Source organism: Pan troglodytes, chromosome 19 (assembly GCF_028858775.2).
Source record: "Pan troglodytes isolate AG18354 chromosome 19, NHGRI_mPanTro3-v2.0_pri, whole genome shotgun sequence".
Classification (NCBI taxonomy): Eukaryota; Metazoa; Chordata; class Mammalia; order Primates; family Hominidae; genus Pan; species Pan troglodytes.
Window position 1 is genome coordinate 48,607,136 of NC_072417.2, and position 16,716 is coordinate 48,623,851.

At 37.2% G+C, this 16,716-nt stretch overlaps 1 protein-coding gene across 6 annotated transcripts in view; it reads right to left on the bottom strand.

Moving 5' to 3' along the window:
• The window catches only part of LOC129137579 (coiled-coil domain-containing protein 144A-like), a 153,510-nt gene that overhangs the window by 39,949 nt on the left and 96,845 nt on the right, over positions 1 to 16,716 (bottom strand). Inside the window, exons 1-4 of one of the 6 annotated variants that reach the window (XM_063798864.1) lie at positions 11,547 to 11,781; positions 11,120 to 11,261; positions 4,682 to 4,761; positions 4,081 to 4,294 (exon numbers count right to left, since the gene is read on the bottom strand). Coding sequence is in view for 1 of the 6 variants with exons in the window: in XM_063798866.1 (XP_063654936.1) it covers positions 4,081 to 4,107 (27 nt within the window). In the remaining 5 variants the exon portion in view is untranslated. Of the gene's footprint in view, positions 1 to 4,080; positions 4,295 to 4,681; positions 4,762 to 11,119; positions 11,262 to 11,546; positions 11,782 to 16,716 lie in introns of those variants that run through there. The other 5 variants (XM_063798863.1, XM_063798862.1, XM_063798866.1 and 2 more) reach the window with 5 other exon arrangements.

Below are 16,716 nucleotides of genomic sequence, written 5' to 3' on the forward strand. Positions count from 1 at the left end.
CCTCATAAAAACTCCTATGCTCTTGTTTCCTTTCTAGTTCTCATGTTTTTAATTTCTCACTTCGATCTCTTCCAAGGGACATATATATTTGAGAGGTAGTGAGGAAAGAAATATTCCATTAACTGGTAAGTTTCTGTTACTAGTAACCCTGGTAAATATTATGGAAAAGCATATTTGAAATTTTTCAGTAAAGTTACAAGTTGAAAATTACTTCTTTTTCACATTATACAAGTTGAAAATTAATTAGAACAGATCATTTAGAGTTAGCTAATTTAAAAGAAGTTACTGTTTACAAACAAGTTTAGAAATTCACTAGAAATGTATTTTCATCTTCATGAAATAGTGTATGTGTAGTCATAAAAATGATTTACAGTGTAAGATAACACCTTCAGATGTCATTCACACAACATGTATCTGCAGATTACTATAATCCAAGACTAGCCTAAGCTGTCTATAACTGTTACCCCATCCTTTTTATGTTTCTCTTTTGGGTAACACTTTCAACTTATCTTCTTGATTCTTTAGTATTTCATCACCAATTTTAAAATCCCTTTTTGGAACAAGACAGGATCTAATATTTAATTTAAAAGTAAAGGATAATATGTGTTTCAACAATGAATTTGGAATTAATTTTATCTGCATATGAGAGATAGGGAATAAAATAATCATCAATTACTGTCCATTTTACTTATTTCATGCATATTTAGAATAAAACTGGGAAGTCCTAGCCAGAGCAATCAGGTAAGAGAAATAAATAAAGGGCATCCAAATTGGAAAAGACAAAGTCAAACTATCTCTGTTTTAGCTTAGAAAACCCTAAAGACTCCTAGATTTAATCAATGAAATCAGTAAAAGTCTCATGTTACAAAATCAATGTACACAAATCAGAAGCACTAGTAAACATCAAGAATGACCAAGGTAAGAATCTAATCAAGAACCTAATCCCTTTTACAACAGCTGCAACAACAACAACAACAACAAAAACCTAGGAATATACTTAACCAAGGAGGTGAAAGATCTCTAAAAGGAGAATTAGAAAGCACTGCTGAAGGAAATCATAGATGACACAAACAAATGGAAATATGCCCTATGTTCATAGATTAGAAGAATCAATATAGTGAAAATGATCATATTAACCAAAGCAATCTACAGATTCCATGCAATTCCTATTAACATACCACTGTCATTCTTCACAGAATTAGAGAAAGTACCCCTAAAATTCACAGGGAATCAAAAACAAGCCTGAATAGCCAAAGCAATCCCAAGCAAAAAGAACGAAGCCAGAGACATCACATTACCAGATCTAAAACCATATGACAAGGCTAAAGTAACCAAAACAGCATGGTACTTGTATAAAAGTACATACATAGACCAATGGAATAGAATAGAGAACCTAGAAATAAAGCCAAATATGTATAACCAACTGACCTTTCACAAAGCGTACAAAGACATAAACTGGGCAAAGAACACCCTATTCAATAAATGGTGTTGGGAAAATTGAATAGCCACATGTAGAAGAATGAAACTGGATCCCTATCTCTCACCATATATAAAAATTAACTCAAGATGGATTAGGCCTAACATGTGGCTCACATCTGTAATCCCGGTACTTTGGGAGGCCAAGGCAGGAGAATGACTTGAGCCCAGAAGTTTGAGACCAGCCTGGGCAACATAATGAGACCTCATCTCTACCAAAAAAAAAAAAAAATATATATATATATATATATATACAAAATATGTATATATATAAAATATGTATATATATATAAAATATGTATATATAATATGTATGTATGTATGTATATATATATATATGAGAAACTACCTACTGAGGTACAATGTGTACTACTCAGGTGATGGGCGCACTAAAATCCCAGAGTTCACCACCATACAATTCATCCATTTAACCAAAAACCAAAAAAAATATATATATATATATATATATTTTTTTTTTTTTTTGAGACAGAGTCTCGCTCTGTCACCCAGGCAAGAGTGCAGTGACACGGAGGCCAAGGTGGGAGAATCACCTGAGGTCGGGAGTTCAAGACTAGCCTGACCAACATGGAGAAACCTTGTCTTACTAAAAATACAAAATTAGCCAGGCGTGGTGGCAATGCCTTTAATCACAGCTACTCAGGAGGCTGAGGCAGGAGAATAGCTTGAACCTGGGAGGCAGAGGTAGCCATGAGCCAAGATCACGCCATTATACTCCAGCCTGGGCAACAAGAGTGAAACTCTGCCTCAAAAGAAAAGAAAAGAAAAGAAAAGGCTTCTGCACAGCAAAAGAAATAATCATCAGAGTAAGAGAACCTACAGAATAGGAGAAAATATTTGCAAACTATGCATCTGACAAAGGACAAACAAATCAGCAAGAAAATGCAAATAATCCCATCAAAAAGTACACAAATGACATGAACAGACATTTTTCAAAAGAAGATGCACAAATGGCCAACAAACATATTTAAAAATGCTCAACAGCACTAATATTCACGGAAATACAAACTAAAACAACAAGGAGATATCATCTTACTCCAGCCAGAATGCTCGTTATTAAAAAGTCAAAAAACAATAGATGTTGGTGCAGCTGTGGTGAAAAGGAAATGCTTATACACTGCTGGTGGAAATGTAAATTAGTACAACCTCTATGAAAAACAGTAGACAGATTTCTCAAACAACTAAAATAGAGCTACCATTCAATCCAACAATCCCCTACTGGGTATCTACCCAAAGGAAAAGAAATCATTATATCAAAAAAAACACCTGCAAACATATGTCTATTGCAGCACATTTCACAATTGCGAAGATACGGAATCAACCTAAGTGTCCATCAACCAATGAATGGAATAAATAATATGTGGTATATATATGTCATGGAGTACTACTCAGCCATAAGAAGAATGAAATAATGTCTTTTGCAGCAACTTGGAAGGGACTGGAGGCCATTATTCTAAGTGAACTAACTCAGGAATGGAAAGCCAAATAAAACCACATTCTCACTCATAATAGGGAGTTAAGCTATGGGTGCACAAATGCAGACAGAGTAGTATAATGGACATCGGAGAATCAGAAGTGGGAGAGTGTGGGAGGAGGATGAGGGATGAGAAACTACCTACTGAGGTACAATGTGTACTACTCGGGTGATAGGCACACTAAAATCCCAGACTTCACCACCATACAATTCATCCATTTAACCGAAAACCACTTGTATACCTAAAGCTATGAAATTTAAAAAAAGTTTTCAAAAAGAATAAAACTGTATAAATTTTTTGAAAATTACTTTGGGTTTAGAAAAGTGACCAGTTCATGCTCTGCTGCTTGAACTATAAATTAACACAAACATTCTTGTGAAAAATTAAGAAATATTGATCAAAGGTCTTTTGTAAAAGTTCCTCTATTTCAACCAATAATTCTATATTGGAGAATTTATTCAAAGCAAACAGTTTAGGAATGTAGAAAAACATTTATATAAAAAATGTTCTGGGCTGGGCATGATGGCTCATGTCTGTCATACTAATGATTTGGGAGGCCAATTTTACAGAAGGAATGCTTGAGGTTGGGAATTGGAGATCATCCTGAGCAACACAGTGATACCCCGTCTCTACAAAACACTTTAAAAAGTTAGCCAAGCATGACAATGTGCACCTGGAGTCCCAACTACTTAGGACGCTGAGGCAGGAGGATGGAGTTCAAGGCTGCAGGGAGGTATGATCACACCAGTGAACTCCAGTCCCAGGCACAGAGACCCTGTGTCTACAAATAATAGTAATGATAAAAGATGTTCCTTACATCATTAATTATAAATACAAGATAATTTTAAAACCCAAATTACAATTTGTTAAATGAATAACAAGATTTTATATGGTGGACTTCTATATGGCCATTTAGATTGCAAAGAATATATATTTATTTATTAGAAGAGTTCACAGTTAATAATTTGTTTTATTATTTCCAAGAATTTCATATTCCACAAGACCAAAAAGGTTTCTCCCCCATTAATCTGCAGAAGGTAAGTCAGCAGTTACAAAAATTCTGATATATTGTCTTTAGTATAAATATTTCTTTAGAACTAGAACATCATACCTCAAATCGCACAGCTCTTTCTCCCATTCAATTTTTTGAAGTTCTAACTGTAATTTTGTCTTTTTTGTTTCAGATAGCTCATTTTGTAGTACACTGACCATACTTTCCATTAGTTGAAGTTTTACTGTAAGTTGGTCACAGTGATTATTCTTAAGTTTCAGTAAGTGTTCACACAAACAAAATGTGTCTTGGATTCTTGATAGGCTAGCAGAATCTGTGTCAGGGAGAAAAGGTAGAAATAAAATATATGAGTACTTTTAGGTGTTAAAAAACTGTGCATTTTTAACATTGTCTCCTTCATACATTGAACAAATATGCACTGAGTGCCTACAAAGTGGGAGACATTCTACTAAGCTCTGCAGATAAAACAGATAAGACCTCTACTCTCATTTAGCCTTAAGTGAAGTGAGGAACAAACACAACAAAAATGACAATTATAAATTCAGATATATGGTGTAAGAAAACAGAGTTCTATGATCACACAGAAGAATTTGATCTATAATGGGCCCAGGGAAGATTTCCCTGAGGAAGAGATGGCTACACTGAGAAATGAAGGGTGAGAAGGAAGCAGTTAAGCAAAGGGGTAGAAAAGCATTCTTGCCAGTCGACAGCAGGTGCTGAAGCTCTGCTGGAATCTGCTTCTGGCCACAATGGACAGCAAGTACTGATTTACCTTCTTGCCTGAAACAACCAAAAAGAAAACAGACAAAATATATTATACAATGATTTACCAGGCAGTGGACTTCAGGTAATGAAGACAATGATCCCCGTAAGACAGGAAACAAAGGAAATTCATCCAACACTCCAGCTCCCTGCCTTCACGGCGTTTCCAGGCTACCGCACAGAGAGAAAAAACTGACATAGAGTCCACCAGATTCCCTGAGATGAGATGATGAAGCTGAGAGTCTGGTAAAGCCAAGGCAGACAGAGATCACGAAACAGAACACCGGAAAGGAGACAGAGTACAGGGAAAGAACACTGAAGATTTGCAAAAATACCTCCTGGGTATCTAGCAGAGTAACAAACAGCACATGTGTGCCAGAAAACCGCCCCAGATCAAGGGGAAAAAACATCTAAAAAACACTGGAAAGAAACATGTCTGGTGTTCACGATGTGCCAAAAAGAGTGTCCATTCCCATGAGTGATGCTGGGAAAACTCAGACTTCGCATGGCAATGAATAGAGTCATCACAAAGATCTTGCCCCAGGAGCAGGAAATTAGACCAAATCATAAAAGCAAGATCAGAAAGATCAAGCTGTTCATATGGAACTCAACTTTATATTAAAATTAAGCTCAAGCAGACAGGCAGAGGCATGGAAGATTTTTTTTTTCTTTTTTGAGACGGAGTCTCGCTGTGTCGCCCAGGCTGGAGTGCAGTGGCTTGATCTCGGCTCACTGCAAGCTCCGCCCCCCGGGTTCACGCCATTCTCCTGCCTCAGGCTCCCGAATAGCTAGGACTACAGGCGCCTGCCACCGAGACCGGCTAATTTTTTTTATATTTTTAGTAGATATGGTGTTTCACCGTTTTAGCCAGGATGGTCTCGATCTCCTGACCTCGTGATCCGCCCACCTCGGCCTCTCAAAGTGCTGGGATTACAGGCTTGAGCCACCGCGCCCGGCCGGAAGATTTTTCTTTAAAGCAAACTGCACTTGTAGAGATTCAAATTACAATGTCAGGAATGAAAGCTAAAATGGATGGAAGTGAACACAGATTAGACATCACCAAAGAGAAGATTCATAAATTTGAGACATCAGTGAACTATGAGAAAACTTCAAGCAGGAATAAGTCCCCAAAGAGGGAAAAAGAGAGACAGAAAAATAAAAAAAGAATGGCCAAAACTTTCTAAATGTAAAGAAAACTATAATCCTACAAATCCAGAAGTATCTGGCTGGGAGAGAGGAAATGAAACTATACTATTCAATTTTCTTTTTAAAAAAATTTCAATAGCTTTTGGGTTAACAGGTGGTCCTTGGTTACATGAATAAGTTCTTTAGTGGTGGTTTCTGAGATTTTGGTGCACCCATCACCCAAGCAGCATACACTGGATCCAATCCGTAGTCTTTTATCCCTCACCCCCTCCCACTCTTTCCCCACAAGTCCCCAACCTCCATTGTATCATTTTTATGCCCCTGCATCCTCATAGCATAGCTCCCACTTACAAGTGAGAACATACAATGTTTGGGTTTTCATTCATAACTTTCTTATGCCATATATGATATGCCATAATATTTTTTGAAGATGGACTGTGACGTTCAAATCATATACTATAAATTGTAGTGCAACTGCTAAGATAGAAAAAAATAGTTATCGCTAATAAGCCATAAAAGGGAGACAAAAATAAATCATAAAAATTCCTGGACTAATTGATAAGAAAGCAGAAAAAGAAGAGAACAAAGAACTGGGGGGACCAATGGAAATCAAACAGCTTGATGACAGACAAATTTCACTGTATCAATAAGCACATTATAAATGGAACTGGCCCAAAAATCTAAATTAAAAGGCAGATTGTCAGACTGGATAAAAAGGCAAGAACCTACTCCATGCTTCCTATTTAAAAAAGCACTTTAAATGTAAAAACATAAATTGTTCAAAAGAATGGAAAAAGATATACCAGGCTAAGAGTTGACAAAAGAAGCCTGAGAAGAAATGGCTATGTTAATACCAAAGTAGATTTCACACCAAAAAAAAAAAAAAAAAAAAATTACCAGCTATAAACAGTCATTTCCTAATGACTTTTAAAAGTTCAGTTAATCGGCTGGGTGCGGTGGCTCATGCCTGTAATCCTAGCACTTTGGGAGGCCGTGGCAGGTGGATCACGAGGTCAGGAGATCGAGACCATCCTGGCTAACATGGTGAAACCCTGTCTGAACTAAAAATACCAAAAAAAAAAAAAAAAAAAATTCAGTTAATCAAGAACGTGTAATCTCAAATGTTTGTGCACCTAATAACAGCTTCAAAATATATGAGGCAAAAATCAATAGACGAAACAGACAAATTCACAAGTACACCTGAGATTTGAATATCACTTACTCAATAAGTGATAAAACAAGGGAGCAGCAAATCAGCAAGAATGGAGCACACTTGAACAACACCATGCTTCTCAAGCACCCAGTGAGCACTTACCAAACAGACCACATTCTAGGTTCTGCAATCAGTCTCTTTTTTTTTTTTTTTTTTTTTGAGACGGAGTCTCGCGCTGTCGCCCAGGCTGGAGTGCAGTGGCGGGATCTCCGCTCACTGCAAGCTCCGCCTCCCGGGTTCACGCCATTCTCCTGCCTCAGCCTCCCACCACGCCCGGCTAATTTTTTGTATTTTTAGTAGAGACAGAGTTTCACCGTATTGGTCAGGATGGTCTCGATCTCCTGACCTCGTGATCCATCCGCCTCAGCCTCCCAAAGTGCTGGGATTACAGGCGTGAGCCACTGCACCCGGCCTGCAATCAATCTTAATGAAGAATTAAGCCAGAAAGATTTAAGTCATACAAAGTATGTTCCCTGACCACATGGCAATCAAGTCACAAATTAGTAACAAAATATCTCATCAAAATATTCAAATATTTTAAAACAAAGTAATACACATCTAAATAACCCTAGGTCAAAGACACGATGCAAAGAGAAATTCGAGAGTATTTTGAACTGAATGAAAATGAAAATACTACATATCAGGATTTGTGGAACACAGCTACAACAGTACTTAAAATTTTTTAGCACTTAATGTCTATATTAGAAGACTCTCAAGTCAATGGTCTTGACTTTCATCTTAAGAAACTAAAAAAAGAGAAGAAACTGAAAAAGAAGAAGAACAAATCAAACTCAAAGCAAGCAGAGGAAATGATACAATAAGCATCTGGTATGGTCTGACATTTGCATCCTCCCAGAACTCATATGCTGAAACTTAATCACAGAGGTGATGTTATCAGAAGGTGGGGCTTTGTGGAGGTAATTAGCTCATGGGAGCCAAGCCCTCATTAGTGGGATTAGTGCCCTTATATATACAGACCCCAGAGGGCTCATTCACCTGTTCTGCCATGTGAGGACACAGGGGGAAAAAAGAGATCTATGAACCAGGAATTGGTCCCTCACCAGACACCAAATCTGCCAGCACCTAGATCTTGGACTTTTGTGAGATATCTATTTCTGTTGTTTATAAGCTACCCAGTCTATGGTATTTTGTTATAGCAGGCCGAACAGACCAAAACATCAAAGATGAAACCAATAAAATGGAAAAACAACAGGAAAAAAAACAATAAAACCACACACTTTGAGGAGGTCCATAAAAGTGATAAAACTCTAGCCAGGTTGATCATAAAAAAGAAGATGCAAATTACTAATTTCAGAAACATAGTAATATGACATTTTTATAGATTCTACAGATACTAAAAGAATAGAAATATAATAAGATAAGCTTTATGTGACTAAACATGACAACTTTGATAAAATGGACACTTTCCTTGAAAAACAAAAATTACCAAGGTCCAATTTCAGAAGGAATAACATGAACTGTCCTGTATCTCTAAAAGAAAGCATAAGTAAAGTCTTCCTAGAAAGAAAACTCCAGGCCCAGATAGCTATGCTGGTGAATTCTACCAAATATTTAAGAAGCAATATAACAATTCTACATGACCTCTCCCCCTGCCCTCAAAAAAAAATAGAGGAGAAATACAACTCATTCTGTCACTCTAGCATTACCCCGAACCAAAATCTGACAACGATATTACAAAAAGAGAAAACTCCCTCATGAACATGGACGTAAAAATGTAACCAGTTTCTCAAGAAACCAAGATATCCTCCTTTAGGTGAGTGAACGACTTCTGGTACAGCCATGCGATAATGAGCTATCATGCCATGAGAAGACATGAAGGAACCACAAAGGCATATTACCAAGTGAAAGATGCCAGTCTAAAGGCTACACGCTGTCTGATACCAACTAAATGACATTTTGGAAAAGGCAAAACTATAGACACAGTAAAAAAAGTCAGTGGTTGCCAAGAGTTGGGGAGGGAAGGTGGGAAAAGATGAACAGATGAAGCACAAAGGAGTTTTAAAGCTCTGAAATTACTTTGGATAATACTACAGTGATAAATACATGTCCTTATACTTTTGTCCAAATTCACAGAATATAAGACACCGAGACTGAACCCTAATATAAACTATGGACTTTGGGTGATTATGATTATCAATTCAGGAACATCAATGAGATCAAGTGTAGCACTCTGGTGAGGATATTGATAATTGTGGAGGCTATGCACGTGTGGGGGCAGGGAGTACAGGGATAATATCTGTGCCTTACTTTCAATTTTGCTGTGAAGCTAAAACTACTCTAAAAAATAGTCTTTTAAAACGCTCTAAATAAAGCTTCGGCAAATCAAATCCAATGATACATTAGAAGGATAATACATCATAAACAAGTGGGGTTTATCCCTAAATACACGGTTTGTTTGACATTAAAATATAAGTATTCACCACATTAAAAAACTAAAAGAGAAGAACCATATGATCATCTCAGTAGATAGAGGCATTTGATAAAATACAACATTCATTGCTGATTTAAAAAAAAAAAATCCCTCTCAGTAACCAAAGAATACAAGGGAACGCCATCAGCATGATAAAGAGCATCTCTGATAAACCTACAACTAACATGTGTCATGATGAAAAACTGAATGCTTTCCCTGTAAGATCGGGAACAATACAGGAATGTCTCCTTTCACTATTTTAGTCAGCATTGCACTGAAGCCAGTGCAGTTAGGAAAGAAAAGGAAATAAAAGCTACCTGACTTGAAAAGAAGAAGTAAAACTGTCTTTATTCACAATCATGATCACATAATAGGGATGGGTAAAATCCAACCTGCGGGGCAGCTTCTTATTTTTGCAAATAAAGTTTTAATGGAAGGCAGCTGTGATTTTTAACACATGTATTGTCTATGGCTGGTCTCATACTACAATGGCAGAGTTGATTGGCTGTGACAGAGACCATTTTGTCACAAGTTTAAAATATTTACTATGTTTAGTAAGATAACAGTTTGAAAATGAAAAGGTTTGACTATCTTTGGTGTATGTAAAAAAGCTGATTGAATCGAATCTCAATTTTAAATGTTCATAAGCTACCCAGATTGGAAAAGACAGTTCACAGGTGGCAAATAAGCATATACAAGATGCTCAACATTATTAGTCCTTAGGGTAATGCACATTAAAACCATAATGATATGCATAATACACACCCATCAGAATGGCTAAAATTTCAAAATTTAAAAACAGCAATAATAAGAGCTTGTGATGATACACAACAACAAGAAATGTTGTATACCTCTGGTTGGAATGCAAAATCAATACAAATACTTTGGAAAACAATTTAGCAGTTTCTTAATAAAGAAAGACAAAGGGACAAGAAGAGACTTTTATGGATGATGAACATGTTAACTCTCCTGATTATGGTGGTTTCAAATGTGCACACGATTGTATATTTTATATACGTGCAGTCTATTACATATCAGTTATACCTCACTGAAGCTATCAGTGCTGGAACAAACATATAAGACACAGAGTGGGACACAGAGAAAGAGAAGAGTAAAAATGATGCAGGATAAAGCTAGAGGATTCAGATCTCTAACCTTATAGCAATAAGAAGTAGTAGCTGAGTTATAAGCAAAGGAGTAACATGATCAGATCCAAATTTTAAAAAATTTATCATTATGATTGCAGAGTAGACCATGGTTTTAGGAGGTGGGGTATTTGGGAAAACAGTTTTAAGATTCCTAAGATTCTCGCAGCATTCCAGGTGGAGAAAAAAATGGTAACCTGACACTGGGGGAAGGAATAGGAGAGAAAGAGTCAACAAAAAAGACTGGGAATGCCACTCACACTGAGAAAAGTACAGTGGAGTTATCATAGCTCTTTGGTGTAGAGTATAAGTTAGTTCTCTATTTTAACACTGAGCGTATTTCTGAGATGAGCTTCACTATCACACGTCAGTTCTCAGCAATGTATACACACATTACTGCAGGATACATCAAAAGGCCTTGCATTTATGCAGTGGTCCTACCTTTATACTCCATTCTAAGTTGTTCAATCAGCAACATAAAATTCTCATAAACAGAGTGAGACAATTCACAATCCTCTGAGGCTATTTCAGATGGCTCCATTGAGTCAGCAAAGTCAGCCTCAGGATATATTTGGTTTTTGACCTATAAGATAAATAATACTGTTTCAAAATGTCCTCGAAAGATTTATAGCATATACTAAAGGTACGGAAGCGGTATTTCTCCATTTTTTTTGTATGAGCAAAAATACAGGTACTTCTTAAAGCAACAGATTGTTCTTAAAAGGTACCATTATCAACGGTTACTGTTTCTTCATCACTTTTTCTAAGCAAACAGCCTTACAACAAAACATCTTGTTTTTTTCATTTTTACCTTTTAGAACTTGTTTTTTAAAAACAATATTTTAGATCATTTCCTTTTTTACAATACCTCGTTCTTTTCATTAGATGTTTTATCTGCAGGCCTGAAAAAAAAAAAAAAACAATTCCTTTTAGAAAAATAGCAAAGATGTAAAATACAAAGAATATCTAACACTACTGTTTTATCATATAAAATGTCTGCATTTGTGTTACTTCTATTCATCAAGTGTATAGGTAATTTTTTTACAGGTAATGTAAAATGCAGTAATTTTCTACAACGGACATTAAACTATAAACAGAAACAGCAACATTAAGGGATAAAGAAATTTACTACTACTAATTTAATTACAAAGAATTAAATTTAGGTCAAGATTTCTCATAGTAAAACCAAAAGAAAAAAACATGTTACCTGCATTGCATGATAAAAATAAATATACCAGGGTCTTCTCATTGTTGTCCTTTTCAATAAAAACAAGCTTTTATGGGCACTAAAACCTATGTGGAAAATATTACTCACATTCTTATATAAGGGAAACCCTTTTTTAATGATGATATTAGTAAGCTTTTTCTGGACTTACTATGCAGGTACTGTGCATCATTCTGAGCACTGTCCATGTGTCAAACTCATATAATCCTCATAACAATTCTGTGAGGTCAGTAACATATTAAGAATTTTATAAAGAAAGAAAATAGGCACAGAAGGGCCAAGTGACTGTCCTCAGCCCATACAGCTGGTCAGTAGCAGACCCAGAACTCAAACCCAAGAATTCTGCCTCAAAAACATGTGCTTCATGATATGCTGTGAAGGTAACATTTATTTTCAAGTGTTTTAAAGAGAGATGATAGCAGATGAACCCACATTGTCATTCCATTTCTGACTACAACTATAAATAATGTCAGAATCTTGCAATTTTTTTCTAATAAAAAAACTTTATACAGAGGCAAGTTTAGAAACCTACTTTCAAAAAACTAAAAAGTATTTTTAATGAAATCCATCAACAGGTATTCACTCATGTATTCACCCATTCATTCACGCGTTCAACAAATAAATACTCATTGAGCACACAATACATGCTGATGGCAATGTTGGTCCAGGGAAACATGGTTTTGATACTTCAGAACTTTATAATCCATTGTAGGTCAACTTGATTAAATATTTTTTAAAAAAACTTTATAGGCCAGGTGCAGTGGCTCACGCCTGTAATCTCAGCACTTTGGGAGGCCGAGGTGGATGGATCACGAGGTCAGGAGTTCAAGACCAGCTTTCCCAAGATGATGAAACCCCGTCTCTACTAAAAATACAAAAATTAGCTGGGCACGGTGGCGGGCGCCTGTAATCCCAGCTACTCAGGAGGCTGAGACAGGAGAATCGCTTGAACCTGGGAAGTGGAGGTTGCAGTGAGCTAAGATTGTGCCACTGCACTCTACCCTGGGTGAAAGAGCAAGACTCTGTCTCAAAAAAAAAAAAAAAAAAAAAACACTTTATAATCCAGAAGTAATAATCTGATAGATTGTCAACAGTTAGCTTTTCTAAAGTACTTAAACAAAACCCTCCCCTTCTCCCCAGAATCTAAACAACTATAAAGTTGATACTCCTGACATTTTAGAGTACCTCAGCAGATCATACCTATTCATCAGGGATGTTTAAATTCTATTCAGTATGGCCTAAGTGTTTGCATGTTTATTATTTCACAATTAAAAACAATCTGCATATGATAGTTTAAATTTTAGGTCACCGTTCACAGGTTCAGTTATGCTAATATGTTACATTTCTGAACCAATGCTGAAGGAACAAACTCTTACCATAAAACTCTACGTGAATAAACACTTTAAGGACAATTAGTTTGCTAAAAACCTACAAAAGATAATGAATCGAGCTTTCAAACACTTAGACATACAAAATTAAATCTCATAAACATGTTATCCTTGTCCCTATCATTCCCAGCAGCATACAAACACACTCTAAAAGCTTCTGTTTTGAAATAAAAAAGAAAGAAAATTCCCTTGAATCCCACATTCTTCTTCAGTTATCACTCATTTCTCTGTTGCCTTTCCCAATAACGGTTCCCTCAAGGGGTATCTATGCTTATCCACTACAGTCAGGATTCCACAGCAATTATTTATTGAAACTGCTCCTTGTCAAAGTTACCAGCCCTCATCATAATCAGTCTTTCAGCATTGATATAGTTGAGTATTCTCTAGCTTTGGCAGACTACACTATTTTCTATTTCCAGAAAAAGTAACCACTGGGAATATTCCTTCTCAGAGAAATAAAGAACTTATACATTTTAACTTCTTTCAACCTCATCTATTTCACTTAAACTGCTGTCATCATCTCCTTGTAGCAGACCACAAGTTACTAAATTAGCCTTCTCAAACACTGGTGTAATCAGAGATTATTTTGAGGTACATTTTTTATTTTCATTTTTCTTTACTTCCTTCATATGTAACGCAGAACCACAACTTTAAAAAATCTACAAAAAGCCAATGTTTTATAATAATTCTACTGATAACAAATAAAAAAAATTTTGTAAAATTCCAACTCTTCCCCATGTCAATTCATTAATTCAAAAAACACAGTTATGAATTATCAACATATAAAGAAATATATATTTCCTGCCTCAAAAACCAGGTAATATGCAATTATGATACAATGTGTAGTTTAAGAGTTGATATATGGAAAGTTATATTTTAGCACAAGGAAGGCATTACAGAAGAGGCAAAATATAAGAGGAGCTCACCAGGGAAAAAATAGAGAAAACTACTCCACTTGGAGAATGGAATGACAGCACAAAGATTAGTCCCATGGAGTCTAGGTGTTTCCTAGGAACTTGAAAGGAAAAGTGTAAAACACAAAGAAAGTAAGAATGGAAGATGAATGCCACACTAAAAAGCTGGAGTCAGCTGGATGTGGTGGCTCACACCTGTAATCCCAGCACTTTGGGAGGCTGAGGCGGGCGGATCATGAGGTCAATAGATCAAGACCATCCTGGCCAACATGGTGAAACCCATCTCTACTAAAAATACAAAAATTAGCTGGGCATGGTGGCGCACCTGTAGTCCCAGCTATTCGGGAGGCTGAGGCAGAAGACTCGCTTGAACCTAGGAGCTGGAGGTTGCAGTGAGCTGAGATTGCCACTGCACTCCAGCCTGGTGACAGAGTGAGACTCTGTCACAAAGAAAAAAGAAAAGAAAAGAAAAAAAAAACAGCTGGCCGGGCGCGGTGGCTCACGCCTGTAATCCCAGCACTTTGGGAGGCCGAGGCGGGCGGATCATGAGGTCAGGAGATCGAGACCACGGTGAAACCCCGTCTCTACTAAAAATACAAAAAATTAGCCGGGTGCGGTGGCGGGTGCCTGTAGTCCCAGCTACTCGGTAGGCTGAAGCAGGAGAATGGCGGGAACCCGGGAGGCAGAGCTTGCAGTGAGCCGAGATCAAGCCACTGCACTCCAGCCTGGGCGACAGAGCGAGACTCTTGCTGCCCAGACTTTTTAATACTATAGAAATGAGTAGATCTCGGGCCGGGCATGGTGGCTTATGCCTATAATCCCAGCATTTTGGGAGGCCAAGGAGGTCAGATCACAAGATCAGGAGATTGAGACCATCCTGGCCAACATGGTGAAACCTGTCTCTACTAAAAATACACATGAAAAATTAGCTGGACATGGTGGAGCATGCCTATGGTCCCAGCTACTCAGGAGGCTGAGGCAGGAGAATCACTTGAACCTTGGAGGCAGAGGCTGCAGTGAGCCAAGATCGCACCACTGCACTCCAGCCTGGGTGACAGAGCAAGACTCTGTCTCAAAAACAAAAAAAGAAAAAGAAAAAAGAAAGAAATGAGTAGAACTTTTCCTGTAGGCCATGGGAAATTTACCAGGTGGAATGCTTTGGGCTGTAAATACTAGATGACCTAACTAACAGTGGCTAAAACAGTAGGGACCAGAGTTGTTTTGATGGTTCAGTGATAACATGGTGTTTTGTTCATGTCTATTTTCATCGCTGACTAATTAGCAACAGCTCCAAACATCATGTTTTCACCGACAATATCTGAAGGCTGAAAGGGTGGCTTTTCTTTACATGTTTCTTTTAGTTAGGGAGAAGACTCAGAAGGGTGCAGTTGACTTCCTGTAACATTTTATTGGCTGGGTCCTACCACATGCTCATTCCTAAACCAGGCACTGGGGAAGCAAATGTAATTACTATGATGAGCTTAGAATAATCATTTCTTCTTTTGGAGTGGGGAGGGCTATTGGCATGATAAATATCCAAATAGATGCGTGTTTCTCCAGCAAGACAGAACAGGGAATTGCTATTGGGTAGGGAGACAGCAATGTTTACTGTAGGGACTCATTGGAGTGGGGAGTCACATGATTAGATTTGAGTATTAGGGCAATCTGGTTATGGTATAAAGCAGGGATTGGCAAGCATTTTCTGTACAGGGCTTTTTCATGTGGTCTGTCATTCCTACTCAACCCTACCATTGAAGTATGAAAACAGTCATAAAAAGGCAAGCAAATATACATGACTGAGCTCCGGTAAAACTTTATTTACAAAACTATAAGGCAGACTGGATTTGCTCCATGGCCTGTAGTTTGCTGACCCCTCATATGGAGAGCAGCTGGAAGATAACCACATAAAGAGACAGGGAAACAAAAGAAACATTTGCATTTATCAGAGCTATAGTTTCCTTGTGCTGTCCTTAGACTAGTGTCAGTCTGTTGTAAGGTTTTCACCCATCCATGGTGAAATCAGTAAGGTTAAGGAGCTCAGTTATTCATTTAAAAATGTTGGTCTTTTTCTTGGCATGATGCCTTTTTCATTTATTTTACTTAAACTTTTTTTTTCATTTAAGAAATAACATTAATAGTTGTTTTTTCCCTATAAAAGCCAATACTTAAGAGCCCATGTTTAACTAGGAAATATAAACATAAAATAAATGTGTCACAGTGGAAATATAAAGCAGATGCAGAAAAGAGGTACAGTTAATATAATTTAGTGATTGTTGAATGTAAAAAGATAGGGGATAGGGAGAAATCTCAGATGATTCTCAGGTTTCTGGCTTGTGCCCTAGCATTTAACCTGGACATGAGGGAGTAGGCAGTTTTCAGGTGTATAGAGGAGAGCAGCAGGTCAGCAGTCACGACTAACAGTTTTCTCTGCATTGCTGAGTTTACTGAAATGTCCATGTGGGATATTTTCAGTAGGTAATTGGATAAATTTTTATGGCTGGAGATGGAACT